The 20,035-nt window shown below is 37.3% G+C and overlaps 1 protein-coding gene across 1 annotated transcript; it reads left to right on the plus strand.

Moving 5' to 3' along the window:
* The first annotated feature begins 300 nt into the window (after window positions 1-300).
* LOC148867507 (putative U6 snRNA-associated Sm-like protein LSm4) lies at window positions 301-8,917 on the plus strand. Its single transcript, XM_088979399.1, has 8 exons — window positions 301-469; window positions 741-787; window positions 889-930; window positions 1,082-1,180; window positions 1,272-1,349; window positions 7,500-7,539; window positions 8,105-8,269; window positions 8,564-8,917. Exons 2-8 carry the CDS (start codon window positions 785-787, stop codon window positions 8,584-8,586), a joined length of 450 nt encoding a protein of 149 aa, XP_088835525.1. The 5' UTR covers window positions 301-469; window positions 741-784; the 3' UTR covers window positions 8,587-8,917.
* The last annotated feature ends 11,118 nt before the right edge of the window (window positions 8,918-20,035 follow it).

Below are 20,035 nucleotides of genomic sequence, written 5' to 3' on the forward strand. Positions count from 1 at the left end.
GGGGCATTTCAGTAAAAGCATATGCAAATTAATTTAGAAAAGGGTAAAATAGGTATTTGAAAAAATTTATGTATTGGTAAACGTTTTTTGTCTGAATTAATAACGGAAGAGAGTTTTTATCATTATTTTAAAAGTTTAGGAGTGATTTTTGTTAAAATAAAACTATATAAAAAAGGTTTTTATGATTATCAGAAACTTGAAAGGAGGTTTTTGTATATTACCCTTCACCCATTTTTTAACATCAACCCGTGCATTAGACGGGTCTGTTATAGTTAAAAAAACCAAAACCTAACATACCTTATTGTTTTCTATAAAAACTAATAATTATCATATAATAGAAGTAAAACGGGCTTTGTTGGGTCAGTCCCCAAGTCTAAAGCCCTTCGACTTCGTTAGAAAAACAAAAAAAATTCAAAGACTTTGGGAAAATCAAATCCCTCTCGATCACGTTCCCAAGAGATCGGAACTGGTATTTGTTGCATTTTTTTTTACAGAGAAATTCTAGTATTTTATTTTTCTCGCTTGATTTATATTTCTTGCTTCTTCACTCGTTCTGGCGTTTTATTTTCTTCGTTTCCTTATTCTGCAATTATTCGTTTGAACTACTTCCGTTGTAGCTTCAAAATTTTAGGGTTTAAATTACAACTATTGGGATAAAGTTGTTGATCTCTGAAGATTGAGAAGGTTTGAAGCTTGATGGCATTTGTTTGCGTTTTTTTCTGACGATGATTTGGTTGCAGGTGTTCGTTATAGCAGCCAGGTCTCTATTTTCGGGTTTGTGAAGATGGTATGTCACTAGTTGATCTGTTTTTTAGGTTAGTCATTGCTGCTTCTTGTTTTGTAGGTATTCTCTTAGCTTTTTTCGCTGACTCGGTGTTATCATTGCAGCTCCCTCTTTCTCTGCTTAAAACAGCACAAGGTCATCCTATGGTAACAATCTTCTTCCTGTTGAAATGTATTTAGGGTTAGGATTTTGAAGTTCCATTGTCCATTAGAATGTACCAAAACTGGTTAAACTTTTCTAATCTTGTAGGACATCTCTTTCAATTCGTTATCTTACGGTGATTATTTGTTGGCATAGTTAGTGGAGCTGAAGAATGGAGAGACGTACAATGGGCATTTGGTAAATTGCGACACTTGGATGAACATTCATCTACGTGAAGTCATCTGTACTTCGAAAGTACGTTCTTATTGTCTTTGAATTGAATCTGAGTTGCCTTTTAATCAGTAGTTCTGTCGTTTCTGATATGTAGTTTGGGTCTAACATGTAGGATGGAGACAGGTTTTGGCGAATGCCAGAATGCTACATCCGTGGGAATACAATCAAGTATCTCCGAGTTCCAGATGAGGTATGCCATAAGATTCTATGGCTTCCAGAATTTTCATTTTTATCCATACCTATTTCCTGTATTCATTCTATTCAGCTTCTCTGGGTTTTTTCTTCTTTGAATATGGGTTCATCATTAAAAGAATTCCCCAAGCTTTTAGTGCAAGCATTTTTTTATTATTATTCCTGTTATGTACATTTGAAGGTCTTTTGTTTCTGCACACATCAAAGTGTGAACCCTTTTTTCTCTAACTTGGTTTGTTTAAAGAGGTTGCATTTTTGTTTTTGTGCCGAACTCATGAAAGGCATTGATCTGTCTTTGGAAGGCTTCGTTCTTGTACAGCATTGAGCTATCCAAATACTCTCCTGAGTAACCAAAAGCCTTATATAGATAACCCAATATATTTTACTGTTTGTCATTTAAGAAACCAGGTCAGATTTTCTTGGTAATTGCTTGCAGTTTATTCCACTTACAGAGGTTCCACTAATCTCACAAATTTTATGTAGTGATATAACACTATTTTGGTGATAATGTGATGATTGAATAATTAATTTTTAATAAGCAGATTTCAAAAGGAAATATATATTCAAATGGTGATCCAGTACCATATGGAGGGCCTGCAAGGGGATTATAGCCAACATTCAATATATTACCAGGAGAGTTTGATCAGATTCACTTGAAGAATTTTAAGAGTTTCATCAACTATCCTACCACCACCTTGGAATCCCCTTCTATGATCAACCTTTGTATGTTCATTTCTTTTGCCCTTTTTACTCCTACCACAGCCAAAACTTCTGCCTTTAAGGAGTCACCTACACCAATCAACTTTCCCCCTATTTCTTTTATTAGTATTTCCTTCTTCCATCCTGGGGTGATGCATTTTAGCCAAATCAGACACTGGGATGCTCCTTAAGGCATTGTGCGCTTGTTTGCACTAGTTGCTTTGGCAGAGGCATCATAATGATCTTTGCCAAGCACTAGATCCGGCTGTGGATCAGAAAGCCTTTTGTAGAAGCGTGCCTCTCTGGTGATATAGCATTGAGATTGGTTGCTTGCTGACCAGGCCCCCTCCCTTTGTGAATGAACAAGATGCCCGTTGCTATGAAATCTGTTGCATGTTGGGCTTAGCTGTTGTCATTTATCTTTTGTTTAAATTGATAATGAAATTTCATTCTGCCTCCTATGTTCTGAATCATTTTGTAGTTTCTTTTCTCTGATGAGCATTTCATTTAGGTTCTATTTGTAGGGCTGTTCACGGGTCGGGTTGGGTCAGTTTACTGGCGTGTTTCCAACCGACCGACCTGGTTGGTTTACCTAGAAATGAAATCGAAACTGACCCAGTACTAAGTAAAACCAACCTGGTCGGTTTGGGTCGGTTTTGTGAATGATTCTTTCGGTGTGAACGGTAAAGGATTCAAGTCTAAGAAAGCAAAGGCTGGATGCCTGGAAATTAAAAATGATTTGATGGATTAAAACTGATATTTTATATTTCAGAATTTTTATATATAATATATATTTCTGAAATAAAGCTGAAATATATATATATATATATATATATATATATATATATCTGAAATATATATAGTAAAACTGAAATATATCAGATATATATATATATATATATATATATATATATATATATAAATAATATCTGAAATATATTATATATATAATATATATCTAAGTTGGTTCGGGTCGGTTTGGTTTCGGTTTTCACACATGAAAACCGAAACCAAACCAAACCATTGGTTTATGTTTTTTTGTAACCCGAAACTGACTGGTGCTAAAGAAAAACTGGCCAACTCGGGTTGTATCGGACCGGGTTGGTTGGTTTGGGTCTTGTTATGAACAGCCCTGACTATTTGTTTACTGTATTAGAGAGCTTAAACTGATTATAAAAATAGGGGGGGGTTAAATGGTTGTTTCCTTTTTACTTCAGATATATTAGTTCAACCATGATGTAGTTTTACTAGCTGCATGAGTTTGCTTCTTCTGAACCGACGATGTTTTCTTTTATGGTTTTAAGTTAATTTGCTAAATAAGAGCACCACTCATCATTGGATATTGTATGGGCATAGTTTTTTTTGTGCTTGTTTGTTAATCTTTAAGTTGATTTTTTTTCTCAGAGATGCCCTATTTCAATCTTTGTTTTTTATTTCTTTCAATTTAGTTGCTTATTTTCTCTGTAGTGTTGGTCTGAAATCATCATGTGAACTCCTCGAAAGGTCTACCATAAAAGAAAGGCTAGCTTTTGTTTGTTCTCTATCTTTTAGCATCCATATTTTCTAGATTGATCCTTTAAAATTATTATGTTGAGTCTGTTGACACACTGTTTGATTGAAATATCAAAAGATGTTTAAGAAATGGTTTCAGCCGATAATCCTATTGAAGATTTTCAATTAATTCATATTGACTTTATTCTGAAAATTTAATTATTATTGAAGGTATATACAGTGGTACATACAAAATATGAGATGTTTCATGTTGTCAATATCTACGAAGCACAGTGTGGATCTTATAGAAGTCTTGCATGTACTTATGCCATAGAAATTAAAGGGTCTAAAAAAATTAGGAAGTTAATGGTTTATAAATTTTTTAACATGTTTTTTTTTTTTTGAAAAAGTATGAGGCTTATTTCTTGTTTTCCCCCAAGTCTTATGTCTCAGAATACACAAGGATTATGCCTTTTCTTTGTAGGTTCAACTGCCTCATCTTTGCATCATAGTTGCATCTGTAACATATTATGTCTATCCTTGTTGGGGCCATACTTAACCTTTAAATTCTATTCAAAAGCATAATTTCTTGGATTTCTTTGGACAGAAATATCCTACACTTTTATTTGTAGGGTGGCGTCTTATTTGGCCAATCATGAGCTGTGGTTCATCCTAGCTTTCTCATGATACGGAACCTAGTTTTAATTTTCTCATGGATACGTCTTGGTTACCTTGGCGCATACCTGTGGAACATAATATGAGAGGGTTTCAACAGAATCCTATAAGTTTGGATTTGAAATTATCAGTTCATAATAACCAATGATAAATCAAATCACCCAATTAGTGTATCCCTTTTTCCTGAGCCTAACATGTGGTGCGATGTATTCACGTGGTCACAATACTTTCTTGTGGCCTTCCAATAAAACACTAACATGCTATCAATCAAAAGAAAAAACAAATCACCCAGTGGATGCCTGTGTGATTTGATTTCAATTAGTTTATGTGGTCTAAACACTTTATTGTGACCCTCTCCATTAAGTCATAAACATGCTAATAATCAAACTTAAATCCAAATAACCTTGTAAGTGCATGCCTAGGTGATTTGGTTTTGACTAATCCACATGGTCAACACACATTTTTACAACCCTCGAATGAAACATAGACATTCTTTTAATCAAATGAAAGGCAAAATTACCCAATACCCAGTGAGTGCATGCTTGTTATTGCTGCTCCAAATGATGCATGAACTACCTGCTATCATATGATAAAATGGAAACTACTTCTAGGATCTACCACCTTACTAGGAATATCAAAAAATATGAAGGTAACTTAACATGTGGAGCAATGAGTTCACACAATCTTAGCATTTTCTTGTGACCTCTAAAAAACCTATACATGCTACAAGTCAAAGGATAAACCAAATCACCTAGCGAGTGCATGACTGGTGATTTGTTTTGTTTTTGTTTTTTTTGGATCAGCAACACTGGGTAATTTGATTTTCATGACTTCACATAGTCACAACAGTTTCTTGTGACCATAATCATGAAAAAAAAGTTTCTTGTGACCATCCAATAAAGTACAAACATTCTCCTATCAATCAAACAAAGAACCAAATAACCCAGTGAAGGCATGCCATGCCTGCTACTGCTACACCAAATGACACAAGAACAACCCACTATCATATAAAATAGAGACTACCTGTAGGATATACTACCTAACTATGCAATCTGGTAATACCGAAGTAGTTAAACATGGAGAGTGATGCCTAGGTGATAAAGCGTTCATGGAAGGTTGCCTCACTTAACCGCAAAGATATTTTTTACACAATGCTCTTGGATACTTTTATATTCTAACTTTCTGAGATTATAATAATGAAACAAACATTATTACACTAAGTTATTTAATTTGAGTTAAATACTTGTTTCTTTTTATTATTTTTCTTATTTGTTAGGGTTCAATGAAGATGTACACTGTCTTGAACCCTTGAAGACTGCAAAAGTAATGTTGTCAAAATCTTACAATTTACGATACGATTCACGATTTGAATCATGAATCCCAAGGGTTTCGATTCGAATCTTATGTCTGAATCCTTTTCTACAAAACTCTTATGATTTTTGTTTGAATCCTACGATTTGATTCATAAATCTTACGATTTTTACAATTCACTACGATTCAAATAAATTCAATGAAGAATTGGTTTTCTAATTTGTTTTTTTTTTTTTTTGTTTATGTTTAGTTTTGCCATGGGATACTTTTTTTTAAAGCCCTTACTAGAAAATGATTTATTTACATTAGTCAAGACTAGAAAATTGAGTTTATTTTCTATCATATGTAGATTAAAGGGACAGTATATGTAGATTTGTTTGATTTTCAAGTCAAACTTGATTATATCATCTTAGGATTCTATTGTATAAGTGGTAAGTTCTATTGTTTTAAGTAGATATATGTAGATATAGATAAAAAAATGCGGTAAAGTCACTTTCCTAAATACATTTAGCCTTTTAATATATCTATATATAATTTTTCTGACAGGTTCATAAAAATTAGAAACAATCTTATTCACGGTTCAATTCAATTCAACTCTCTACGATTTACGATACGATTACGATTTTCAAAACATGCAAAACCTGAACTAAAGCATGGAAGAACTCAAAATTCTTCTTGTTGATTTTCTTCTTCCATTAAAAATAAGAAAAATGAAAGCTCTTTACTCCTCCCTCTTTCTTCCTATACTACTCTTGAAGAGGCTTACGGCTCCTTGCGCTCAGTAGGCTTACACCTCTTGTGTTCTGAACCACACTTCATGCCTCCAGGTAGTGGAGCAACTTACATCATGCCTCTTTTAAAACATTGAAGTGGTTGACATATGTTTCCTACTTTCTTTTATTTAGCCAAAAGATCCACTCTTCTGTCTCCGCGGGCACTGGAAACTGTAGCAATGAATTTTCTGTTACATGGGGTGCTTGATATGGAAGATTTAGATTGTCCATCTAGTGTTTGGGGAGGAAGAAGCTTTGTATTAACATTGTATATGGTTTGTTCAGCTTTGCTACATATCCACCATGCGTTGCATCCTTTCCATTTGAAGCATAACTACTTGGGCAACAAGGTAACACCATTTGAAAGAATAGGGCAAAGCCTGTATGACTTTGCTGTTTCTTGATGTGGTTTGGTGTGGAGTGGTTTCTTGTTTATTTGTTTTTTCCTGGCTTTGTGTTGCATAGTCGGATGGTTTTCTTGGTGGTCTTTACCTCTTTTATGTTGGAATGTTTTTTTTTTTTCCTTTTAGGTGGATTAGAGATTTAGGGGTCTTCTTTGTGTATAGGTTCTTTTGTAAAGTGGGTTGGGGGAGGGTGCTAGGTTGGTCCACTTTTTTCTAATATTTGGGTGCAATTGCGTCTGTTAATTTTTTATACAAAGGGCTTGGCCTCTTATTAGTCTGAACATTATTATTCAATTCTTTTATGTTTGTGAGTACTTGATTGTCAGCTTTGACTAAAAGATGGCTGAGGTATTCCATCAATGATAGAGTTGTAAAACATTTGACAGGTGTTTTTGTGGTATTTAGTATTATTGTTTACTGGACTCTTGCTTTGCTAGTCTTCTTTCTAAATTAGCTTTCTGACCTGTAAGTATGCTTTATTTATTTTAGGCTTGATAGGACATCACATCAGAACACATTTAATATGATTGGTGTGCTGGCCCTTGACAGTCCAATTAAGTGTCTAGACATTTTTCTTAGCACATCAATGATTTTGGTGTTATTGGAAGTTGTGCTGCAACAATATTAATAAAATTTACATCTAGTTTATAGTATGATGACCATTTACATGTGATTGACTATACAAATATGTTATTCTGTCCGATGGCTCAAGGGGTCATGATAAATGCCTTGTTATGTTGTAGCTTCACGGTTTCTATTTAAACTGATTATGGTCATGTTGGATTTGCTTTCTAGGTGATTGACAAAGTCCAGGAAGAAACCAAGAGCCGTTCAGGTATATATTTGCCTCTTTTTGGTTATATTTGTTGAATGGGCTGGTAATTATTAATTGATTATAATGTAGGTCATATTCTAGTTTTTTGAATCCTTTTGTTTGAAGCATATAATCTTCCTTTTTTATTGGGGGGGGTTCCGTTTTTTAACTATTATTTAATCAGCTGGAGTTATTTGATCCTTTCCTAGATTGGTATCATGGTATGTACTTGCGTCTGTCCTCCCCATATCAAAAAGGTGCTCTTCCCTTCACCTGGATGCATTAATCTCGAAGGCTTAGTTTGGGTAGAGTACAAATATAAATATACAGTGCAAAACGTTAAGTTGTATTTCTAAACCTCGTATTTGCACTATACATATTTGTATTTGTACGCTCTCCAGACTGAGCCTTAAGCGTAATTGCTATTGATCTTCTGTTTTTTGCTTTATTTGTTTGGTACATATATTATTCAAGTCCACTCATCGAAGCATCCCATGCATTGGAAAGTCCGTAAGTAGAACCTTCTGGTTTTTACATGTTTTGTGTGAGAAAGTTAATTTGAGTTTATTGGCAATTGATTTTTCAGATAGGAAGCCCCCTGGAGTGGGCCGTGGGAGAGGAAGAGGGAGAGAGGAGGGTGCCAGTGGGAGGTCAGCAAAAGGCATTGGGCGTGGACAAGATGATGGAGGTGCTAAAGGCATGGGTGGACGTGGTAAGGGTGGAGCTGGTGGCAAAGGTGGTGCTAACAGAGGTATGATATTCATGTTTCTCATTATATTGTTAAACGTGGAAAATGAGAATTATGGATCCCGTTTCTGACAGAAACCATATGCATGAGCTCACATAATTCAGTAAGTTCCCTTGATGTAACTAAAACGCAAATCCTATCCTCGGTGAAGAAAGAAACCAAAGAATTAATTTGCTATGGAAGGCAATCCTCTATTAAGAATTTCCCTTGAAGAGCTGCAAGCTCGTTGGCTGAAGTTACTCTTGTAAGAGCGTTTTCTTTTTCACAAGTATCTTATAGATTCTTTTCCTATATCAGGTGGGGGGCGTGGCCGTGGCTAGTGGAACTGAATTATGCACTGAAATGAGAAGAATTGTCGCTTTTAAAGGCATTTTGTTCCATATGTTCCAACTCCAAGGTGAAAAGAATAGTGGTGGATCTTTAACAAAATCATGTACTACATTAATGGTTGGAGAGAAGGATTGCTTTAGAGCACCGGATGTAGTATAGGAGGAAGAAAAAGCATGTTTCCTTGGTTGCTTTGTCTTCTTAGCTGTTTGTGTTTAAGATCGTATTATATGGAATTACTTAAAGGACACATTGTACCCGTCTGGTTTTTTTATTTATAACCAGCAAAGATTCTGACAATGACAAGATCCATTCTTGCTGCTACAGAGCACTAGTCTGAAACTTCACTTGATCCATCCGAGTTCGATCTTCTGAACAAAGTCCTATTCTCCATTAAATATTAGTGGTTGGAGTTTGTTTCTCCCAAGGGTCCATTAATTTATTAACGGTATTCTAATCTGAGCTCGGTCTATATCCAATTGATAAGATTTTTTTCTAATTTGAATAACTCATGAATCAAATTTGGATACGAGTAATATCTAATTCATCCATTCCTTTTTTTCCCATAGAAATTTCCATCCATTTACAGCGTTAAAAGACGGGAAACAAAATGCGTTTTTTCAGCTCATCTTTCGGATTTCTAATCCTTCAATTTCTAGGCATACATTCGACAGGAGTGTAGGACTAATAAGGTGACTTGCTGGTTTGGCAGTTTTTTTTTTTTTTTTTTTCGTTTTGAAAAACAAAATCCTGCACAAGTGAAACTCCTCTAAATGTTTCTTGTTAAAATCCTCGATAGTGGAATGCCGAGCATTGGGGTTATCCTGAATCCGTGTTTGAACACATGATGCCTCGGAACTGATCCAGTGCCTGTGGGGCCTAGTTTGCTTGGAACAAAACGAAACTTTTGGGCTCCAAGAAAATTTGGTGACTACAGAAGCACAAGCACCTATTTTAATATTTAACGAGAAAAAGGGTCGACTTAACTTAGCTAGGATTGAAGGGATCGGCGTATCAGGTATCACCCTTAAAATCTGTCCCATCTGGCGTTTTCGGGAAAACTTTATCTTATATCTGTAGAGCTACAGACTTGCGAGAAACCAGAAACTGTTCATCTGTAGAGCTACAGACTCACCGATTCTGATGCATTTATAAACATGTAGCCGCTCAGAATGATATGTGGACTTGTTTACTTTGTAATTCTAGTAAACCAATAGGCCCCCAAGAGCTACCAGGAAACATGACAATTTAATCCAAGTGCGAGGAGAATTTACTAGTAAGGATGGTGTCTCTTTTTGTGAATTTTTGTTGACTTCATAGCAAGTGAACTTGAGATCCAAGAACGTTTTATTTCGGAGGATTCATCTGACACCCAGCAACACAAGCGACCATCCTCACCCCCCGTCCATCCAAAAATGCCTTGTGTACGAGCTGGCCCACCATGCAGGCTTGACAAAGATAGCACAGTCCTCACAACCCGTGTGTCCGCCCTCGAGTGTAGCTTCTGGAGGGCCTATTTCTCCCATTCCCTTGTAATTTATAGTAAAGTATCCCAACGTGCCAGTATTTGTCCCACCAATCACCCACAAACGATCATTGGCCTCTGAATATTGGCAATCAACAAAGTAATCAACCTGAAGACAGAGAAAATGCTATAATAAGGACAAAATGTTGTCTAATTCATCTGAGTACATTATACTCTACAGACACTCCCTCAAGATGGATCAGGGCCTAGCATATTGTATCTTGTGCTATAAGGATAATGCAAGCTTAGATTTGAAGCCTATATCATCAATAAAAAAGATCTTTTTTGATGTAAAATTGTCATTCTCAAGACAAGACTGGTACAAATCCAAAATGTGAAACGGCATAGTTGAAGTTTTATAAATTACAATTACTTCAGTAAGCCCCCAAATTTTCATGATTCAAACTAGGATAACAGGATGGATTATTTGGTTCAATTCATGTAAAAGTAAGAGCAGAAATTTCTTGTGCCAGTATTTTTTCCTTGTTCTTTAAATGTTTCTTTTTGGAGGTGGGGGAACATCTAGTTGCATTCAGAGAAGTTGGAGCATACAAGCCCCAATAGCAGAAATGTGACTGGGCCCATCCCAATTTGTCTAATTTATCAAAAATGGAGTCTGAAAAAATCACTCTCCAAATTTTAATTGCATAGGTAGAAGTTTTAGAAAGAAAAACTGATACCATGTTAAAAGGGGCTCCTCAGGTTCCACAAAGAAATAGCTCACACAAGGTTAGTGTTAAAAGGGGCTCCTATAGAAGACCAGCCAATTGACAATTTTTATGCTTAAAATTTTGGATTTTTTATTGATCTCTATAGTTGAGAACAGTGACAGGTGGGAGAATCTATCACAATTTAAAGGGGTACTGTAGCATAAGTGGGAGTTTGGGACAATACATTCAGAAAACCAATACAATTTTACGAGGGGGAGCAAACCATAAATTTCCCTAAAATTTTTCAATCATAATGTCAGCATCATCTAAGTCCTGTTCCAACTATATGGGGGGTTCGGCTACATGAAACCCATTTTGCTGTTTAGTTCTACTCACACCCTAACATGAGCACAGAAAGACACTTCAGGATCCATGTTCATAAATGTTTTGCAAAGATTTTAATGCCGGCAACCTGATACAACCCTCTATCTGGGCTTGGGACTGGCAATGCAAGACAAGCTCAAAATTTTCAATTGTGATGTATAGAACAATAGATGATAAATGAATGTAGCAGCTATGTTGTATGGTGCGGAGTGTTGGGAAGTTAAGAAGCATCATATCAAAAAATGGGTGTGGCAGAAATGTAAATGCTTTGATGGATGAGTTGTAAAGCTAGAAAGGACATGGTCAGAAATGAAGTCATCCAAGGAACCTAGGAATAGCTTAAATAGATGATAAAATGAGAGAAAGTAGACTGAATTGGTTTGGTGACGTGCATAGAAGACCATTCCTAGCACCTGTTAAAAGTGATCTATTGCAAGTTTAAGGGGCTAGAAAAATTACTAGTAAGAAATGATTTAATAACCCATAAATTAATGATGTATATGGCACGGAGCAGAATAGGGAGAAACAGGACTCGTATAGCCAACCCCATTAATTGGGACAGGGCTTAGATGATGATGAATGTACAAAAAAATAATTTTGTCAAAAAGTAACATAAGTTGTATGACCATATGCTTCTAACAATCTAGTGAATTAAAGGATCAAACATTCTATTTCAGGAAACAAGACTGGCTCACATGATTTAGGATCCAGCTTTTTGAGGCAGATGAACGAGCAACCTCAAAGTAGGCTTCATTTGTTCCATTTCTCCAGTCCCATACACTGCAGGGGAAAATAATTAGCCTAGAAGGCAAAATAAACATTCCAATAGAATCAAATATAAAAATAGTAGACAATATAAATTGGCATGGGATTTTCTGGTTGGGTCATCCAGCCTAGAGATACATCCAGGAATAATCTGTGGCACCCTAGGTAGTGGCCAAAAGGGCATTTCCTGTGCTCCACCTATTCATGAGGCAACTGCAAATCCAAAAGGAGCTGCCATTGTGGCATTGTGAAATGGAGTCCTTCATCCATGCATTTCTTAAATTAAACAAAAGTTTTCAATTGTTAGCATCACCAGGTAAGTTTCTAATGCATGTGTAGAGAGCTGAGGTAAAACATAAGGAGGTGAATCACTGACAAGTCTAGTTAGCCTACTACTAGACTTGTTCATGGGCCGGGTAACCCGACTGGCCTGGCCCGGCCCCCGGACAGGCTTGAGCATGTGCTTTAGCCCGTGGGATTGACCTCAGGCCTAAAAGTCTGAGCCCAACTATTTTATGGGCCGGGTTCGAGATTTGTTAAAAAAGCCCGGCCCGACCCGACTTTTCCTAAACTGCCTAACTCTAACCCTAAATATTTAAAAATTTTCTTTTCATTCTCCTTTCTCACTCTTACTCTCAGAAGCAGCTCTCATTTCTCCCTCTCAACTCTCAGAACCGGCAAACCCAACTTAACCTGCGAACTCATTCACCGACGGCCGACACCACCAGTAGTCATCTCTCTCTTCGGTGGTGATCTCTCTCTCTCTCTCTCCAGTCAGTATCGTTTTCATCTTCTTTCTTCTCATTCTTAGTTCTCTCTCTTCTTAGAACTAGGCCTTCTATCTTCTCAGTTCTCTCTCCAACTGGCACCACCAGAACCCAAGCGCACCGTTTTCATTCTATGAACTCAGGCACCGGTGGCTGGCGCCACCAGATCTAGATCATCTCTCTCTCTCGAGCGGTGAGTTCTCTTTCTCTCTCTATCTCTGGCCGGCACTATTGTCATCTTCTATCTTCTCACTTTCTCAGTTTCTATTCTCACTCTTAGACTCCCAAGAATCGACGAACTCAGCAGGCACCATTCTCTCAATCCTCAGAGGGCACTAACGCTCAGACTCCCAGGTCAGGCTTCGGGCTCGGGCCTAAAAAATTTATGTTAATAAAGAGCCAAAGCCCGGCCCGAGCCCAGCCCGGCCCGGCCCAGCCCATGAACAGGTCTACCTACTACACAGTGGTAATTTTGGGTTGACCAAACCATCTCTCAACCTAGCTGAAATGGAAAAACCCATCTAGAGAACTCAATTGAGCCATTTATACAAAACCTTTTAGGCCTAGTTTTTTTTTTTTTTGGTAAACGGGAGCGGGTAGGTTGGTCAGTGCTTATCTGCATTCATTTTTCGGTATTAGTGGGTTCCATGGAAAAGAATGATTCCCAAGCATGGCAATTACATTATCCTCCACTTGGGTAAAGAACTTTCCCGCCCATGGGGAAAATTGCTAACACATGATGGGACATTGTCTCTTCAAATAATGACCCTTTTATCGATAAAATGGTCATTGTTTAACTTGGGAAACAAAAGAACACTAGTAAGTGCACTATAAATGTATACCAATAAACATTTACCTAGGTAAGCGCATTTACCCAGGTAAACGACTTCTTGAAAAACGAACAAGGCCTTAGGCAATTTATATGTAGCCAAAGGTTCTTGGAATTAATGAGTTGATAATTTTTTTTTGATAAATGTAATTCATTAATCAAAGCAAGTTTACAAACAACCATGTACAAAAAGGAGTATATTGGGGCTATTAGCAACCTTGTATCAATATATCAATGCTTAAGCATTCTCTCCATATGTATGTATGCATGGATAAGGACACCAAAAGAATCTTATGAACATGAACACAACTCTCTTTGATCCTTCCCAACATAACTTCTACCTATGGAACCTTGTTCTCAAACATACAAGCATTTCTTATTGTACTGATGAGGTTTCTTTCTTTCCTAGAGAGAATAAGCTTCACAAAACAGGATTTTTATGAACCCTTGAAAATCATGCAAGATTTTATTTATTTATTTGTTTTTTTGGTCAGCAAATCTTGCCAATCTTTATTGGATGCTTTTTTTTTTTTTTTGCTTCCCAAGATCAATACTATGGCCACCTTATAAAAATGATTGAAAACATTAATTTCTTCCATCTAGCAGTCCTAAAATGTCCATCCTTTCAATCAAGCTGGGAGTCTTTGAAACAATACTAACCCAACCTTAACAACTACTTGGTTTGCAATGTCAGGACACCCCTCCCCCCCCACCCCCCCCCAAAAAAAAAAATAAATAAATAAAAAATAAAAAATAAAAAAAGCTAGACCTTACAATAATAGGACTCCTTATCCATCTTATAGACATCATTCCTGTCCATCAGCTAAAATGAATTACCATCTAGAAGTACATTCTGTTCTGAAAGCATGTTTAATGCACCATTAGAAAAAAAAAAAAAAAAAAAAATATATATATATATATATATATATATATATATATATATATATATATATATATATATATATATATATATATATATATATATTAGTACAAATATAATGCCTGGCTAAGTGTGTGCCCTAAAAATGACATGTTCCACAAACATGTGGAAAAGTTATTCAATATTCAACCCATGAATGATCATCCACCTCTAGGTGATCCAACAATGAAATATTAGCTTGGTTTTGCATGCCTTCAATTGGATGGATGAAAAAGCACAAATATTGCAAATTCTGTAAGTACAATATTACATCTATGAAGATCTTTCTCTCTTTTGTTCATCTTCACCTTGGCACTAAGTATTATTATCCATGCATAAAGGTGCTAGCTATATAAAGCCACAAAGGTATAAAATAAGTCATCACTTGTAAGATAAACTGCAAAAGCAGTGTCTAGAAGTATGAAAGATGGTTACTTGATTTGGGGCTACAAGATCTTGTGATGCCTTAAGGTTTCAATATGTGCCAAACACCAATTTTTTTGGTTCATCTCCCCAAAGAATCCCACTTTTCCAATTGAAGTCCCAACATTCATCACCTGCATGATTTTTGAGAACAAAACTCGATTAAATATAGTAGGAATCTACTGAATTAAAAAATATGAAAGAAAGTGGTTTCTTGAATAGAGAAGGAAGAGAGAAGGAGAAGAAGAGAAGTTTGAAAGAAAAGAGAGCAATAATCTGGCCGCCCCCTTCACTTATTAATTATACTAAAATAATAGAACTGTACAAAGACAACTATGCCCTTATAGGGCGGCAAAACATAAAATAGCATATATAACACACAAAAACATAATAAAATTTGGACTCACATAACTACCGTAGTCCCCACCTCTTATCTAACAACTAACATAAAACATCGATTCAGAAAATCATCATAAAACTAATTAATCTTTAACACTCCCCCTCAAGTTGGGAGTAAATGTCACACATTCCCAACTTGCGTAGATCATGTTCAAGCTTGTTCTTTGCCACCCCTTTAGTGAGAACATCAGCCAGCTGCAACTCTGAAGAGACATAAGGCAAACAAACTTCTCTGGTTGTTACCCTTTCTCTTATAAAGTGTCTATCAATTTCAATGTGTTTTGTCCTATCATGTTGAATTGGATTGTGGACAATATTGATTGCAGCCTGATTGTCACAGTATAACATCATAGGTTTCTCTACTTTCACCCCAATCTCACTCAAAAGAGATCTAACCCAAAGAAGTTCTGAGACACCATGAGCCATGGATCTATACTCAGCCCCTACACTTGACCTTGCCACAACTGCTTGCTTCTTACTCTTCCAGGAGATCAAGTTTCCACCTACAAAGGTATACACTCCTAATGTAGACCTCTTATCATCTAAGCATCCTACCCAGTCTACATCTATATAGGATTCTAGCTTCAGATTCTCATGATTTGAGAAAAGAATGCCTCTACCAGGGTGCTTTTTCAGATATGCAAGTATTCTCTCAATAGATTCCCAGTGTTGAACCCGAACCCGAGGTGCATGCATGTACTGACTTACAACATTGACAGCATAAAAAATATTTGGTCGTGTCATACACAAATATAGTAGTCGGCCCACCATTCTTTGATATCTCCCCACATCCTTTACCAATTCACCATCCACACCATTAATTCTGTGGATTTGGATCAATAGGAGTGTCTGCTAGTTTGGTCCCCAGCTTCCCGGTCTCTCGCAATAGGTCAAATACATACTTTCTCTATGAAATGAAGATCCAATGCTTGGATCTTGCAACTTCAATCCCTAAGAAGTATTTGAGCTCACCAAGATCTTTGATATCAAATTCTTACTACAGTGATTTTTTGAGATCATTAATCTCCTCCAGATCATTTCCTGTCACCACTATATCATCCACATACACAATCAGAATTGACACCAGAGCATCTCTCCTCTTCACAAAGAGGGTGTGATCAGACTGTGTCTGTGATCCAAAACGGATGAGTGCCCCTCTTAACCTGTCAAACCAAGCCCTAGGTGACTGTTTCAGTCCATATAGAGATTTTCTAAGTCTACACACCTTTCCTTTACCAACATTTTCATAGAAGCCTGCTAGAATGTCCATATATACCTCCTCCTGTAAGTCACCATTGAGGAAAGCATTTTTTACATCAATCTGGAACAAGGGCCATGAATAGGTGGTTGCTAGAGATAAAAGGATACGAACTGAACTCATCTTAGCGACTGGTGCAAAGGTTTCAAGATAATCAACACCATATGTTTGAGTATACCTTTTTGCTACCAACCTTGCCTTGTACCTCTCTACTTGCCATCGGCCTTATACTTCATTGTGAATACCCATCGACATCCGACTGTCTCCTTGTTTAGGGGGAGATCAACTATTTCTCAAGTTTGATTTTTGACCAAAGTATCCATCTCATCTTGCAATGGTTGTTTTCACTCAGGTTTGGAGAGAACCTCAGTAACATTCCTAGATATAGACACAGAATCCAGGGAAAAAAAAAAGCACGGTAGGAGGGTGATAAGGCACTGTAGGAAAGATGGTGTGAAATGCAGTGGGTTGTACACTTTCTCTTCCCCTTACAAAGTGCAATTGGAAGATCAAGGTCAGTGGGATCAGCTACAACAATGGTGTTAGGGACAGAAACATTATCATCAGAAAATATAGTAGGCTCAGGCTGAAGAGGAATACCTAGAACTGTATCTACCGAATCTGGAGTTTCAGAAGGACAGATAGAGAGTGGTGTGGGTTGAGGATGTGTGGAGTCAACCCTCATCTGTCAGCACTGATATTGTTGTGAGGCTGCCTGTAGTGGCTCAGGTAAATGTTGGTTGAACTGATGGAGGCACCACAGAAACAGGAAGAGGAACAGATTGTGAGTTCTCCCCAAAACTCTCCCCTTGAGGAGAACCACTCGAGAAGAAGAATGTGGATTCAAAAAATGTAACATCCATTGTGACAAATTTGCTCCTCGACACTAGGTCATAACAGCAATACCCCTTTTGGTTCTAAGCATACCCAAGAAAAACACATTTCTTGGCCTTAGGATCCAATTTCTTGCGATGAAGGCCAAGAATGTGAACAAAAGAAACACAACCAAAAACCCTCGGATGTATATAAAATATCTCTCCATCTGGAAAAAGAAGGCTAAATGGCACCTTAAACCCCAAATTCCATGAAGGAACACGATTAATCAAATGCACAGGTATAAGAACTGCATCTCCCCATAACTACACAAGAACCGAAGCACACACCATAAGACTCCTTGCCACTTCCACAATGTGTTTGTTTTTCCTCTCAGCAACTTCATTTTGTTGCGGTGTATATGCACAACTGCTCTGATAAACTACACCATATTCTAAGAGATACGTGGTTAGGTCATTCTCAAAGTACTCTCTGGCATTATTTGATTTAAAATCCTTAGTTCTCACTCCAAATTGTGTGAGAACCATCTGGTGGAATTTTCATACTAAGTTAGGAACCTCATCACATGATCTCATCAAATATATCCAAGAATATCGTGTATAATCATCCACAAACAAGAAAAAGTAACGGAATCCTCCCATGGAAGGGATTTGATATGGCCCCCATACATCAGTGAGAATAATATTAAAAGCAGAAGTACTTCTTTTATTACTTGGTTTAAAAGTGTCTACAATGCTTTCCTAACTGACAACTCTCACACTCCAAAGCAGATAATTGAACAGACTCAAACAACTTTGGGAAAAGACATTTCAAAGAACTAAAAGAAAGATGTCCCAAGCGCTTGTGCCAAAGCATAATCTGGTTCACTGACTCTGACCACTCCCAATCATGATGGCCATGATGTCTCAGAATCTCATCTAAAAGGTAGATTCCATTCACCTCACGACCACTCCCAATCATCTTCTTTGACTCCAGATCCTACAAAACACAATTACTAGGAAGAAAGGTCCCAGAACAATTCAAAATTTTTGTCAAAGAACTAACAGGCAGTAGGTTGGTATGAAGTCTAGGGACATGTAAAACAGAAGACAGAGTTATATCATTGGTCACTCTAATTGTCCCCTTCCCAGCAATGGGCATATGTGAATCATCTGTTGTAGAGACTCTGTCTCTACCAGAGCACAACTGATAGAAAATGAAAAAGGTAGGGGCATTAGTCATATGCTCAGATGCTCCCGAGTCTATAATCCAGGGCGGTCCCTCCTTACCTGAAGTGGATGCAAGATTTGCAGTTGCATATGAACTACCTATATGTGCAAAGGAAGTGGTGTAGTTGGCTCCTGCATTCTGCTGTCCATCTGAAAGGCTAGAGCTGGGTGAATCTTTCTTACTCATAAGCTGTTCAAACCTCTCCAATTCTGTTCTCACTGCTACTACTACAATGGATTCCCAAACAGTTTGAGAGAGAGGGGCTGAAGAGTCTCATGTAGTGGCTACATTTGCATTTCCCTTCTTGTTTCTTATCCGAGCAAGCATAAGATTTGGATGAAGCCTCCAACAAGTGTCCCTGGTATGCTTAGGCTTCTTGCAATAATCACACACCAAGTCCTTCTTATCTTCCCTTCTAGTCTCACTACTCCCCTTGTCTCCATTCGGCTTAGGTTTTGTTGTACCAACCATAGCCGACTGGTCAATCCCAGGCTGTCTCAACATTACATTCCTCCTACTCTCCTCTTGACAAAAGCATAGGCCTAAGAGAGTGTCACACCCTCCCTAGAAAGAATATCCTGCCTAGCAACGTCAAATTCAGGGTTCAGCCCTGTCAAGAACTCAAAAACCATATTCCTCTCTACCAATCTGTGATAAGTTGTTGCATCAATTACACTTTCCCATACCACAGTTTCTAAGTGATCTATTTCCTGCCATAGGATTTTCAGCATGGAGAAATACACAGCAAGAGGTTTTTCTCCCTGTTTCATACTTATCACCTGATTTCTTAACCGATAGGCTCTAGCTTCATTTTGCTTGTGAGAGTAGGTTTCAGTCACTCCATCCCAAATCTCCTTAGCAATATTTTCCCATAGGAAATATTTTTCAATATGAGGTAACATAGAATTACACAGCCAGGACATTACCATGTAATTCTCTTGCACCCATCGAGAAGAGTCTGTATCAGGCTTCTCCTCCCCAGTGAGATACCCTAATTTTCCACGGGCACCAATATCCATGCTAGTTGATTGTGCCCACTCCAAATAATTTGTATCATCAAGTTTTATTGTAGTAATGATCCCAGACCCAAAAATATCACTACAACCTCCAACACCCAGTCCCACAGTACCGATAGATTTCATCTCAGTATTCTAACTCTCCATTTTACTTCAAACAGTTCAATAGTAAGAAAAAAATAGATTGGAGACCTTCAAAAAATAATTTAATATCACACACACAGAAACAAACCCTTTTGGAAGAAGAAAACCCTAGCTGGGGGGAAATCTCTCTCCTCCCCATGCCTCTCAATAGAAAGAAAAGTGAATCGATCACTCCGGGAGGCCTAGAAAATTCCAAAAACTAAACCACCCTCTTCAGAAAATCAAAAGAAAACTAACAATACCTGGGCGTCCAAGATCATATAAAAAACAAAGAGTCCAACTTTTTTCTGGGACTCTTCCCCGTACTCCAGTTCTTCCTG

Source organism: Nelumbo lutea, chromosome 3, assembly GCF_056320005.1.
Source record: "Nelumbo lutea isolate HS-2025 chromosome 3, American lotus-T2T, whole genome shotgun sequence".
Taxonomy (NCBI): Eukaryota; Viridiplantae; Streptophyta; class Magnoliopsida; order Proteales; family Nelumbonaceae; genus Nelumbo; species Nelumbo lutea.

What these genes read in the sequence shown, in the direction of transcription:
- LOC148867507 (XM_088979399.1), top strand. An exon ending in AAGTCATCTGTACTTCGAAA is followed by an intron (nt 1,181 to 1,271) that starts GTACGTTCTTAT and finishes TCTAACATGTAG; the next exon opens with GATGGAGACAGGTTTTGGCG. An exon ending in ATCTCCGAGTTCCAGATGAG is followed by an intron (nt 1,350 to 7,499) that starts GTATGCCATAAG and finishes TTTGCTTTCTAG; the next exon opens with GTGATTGACAAAGTCCAGGA.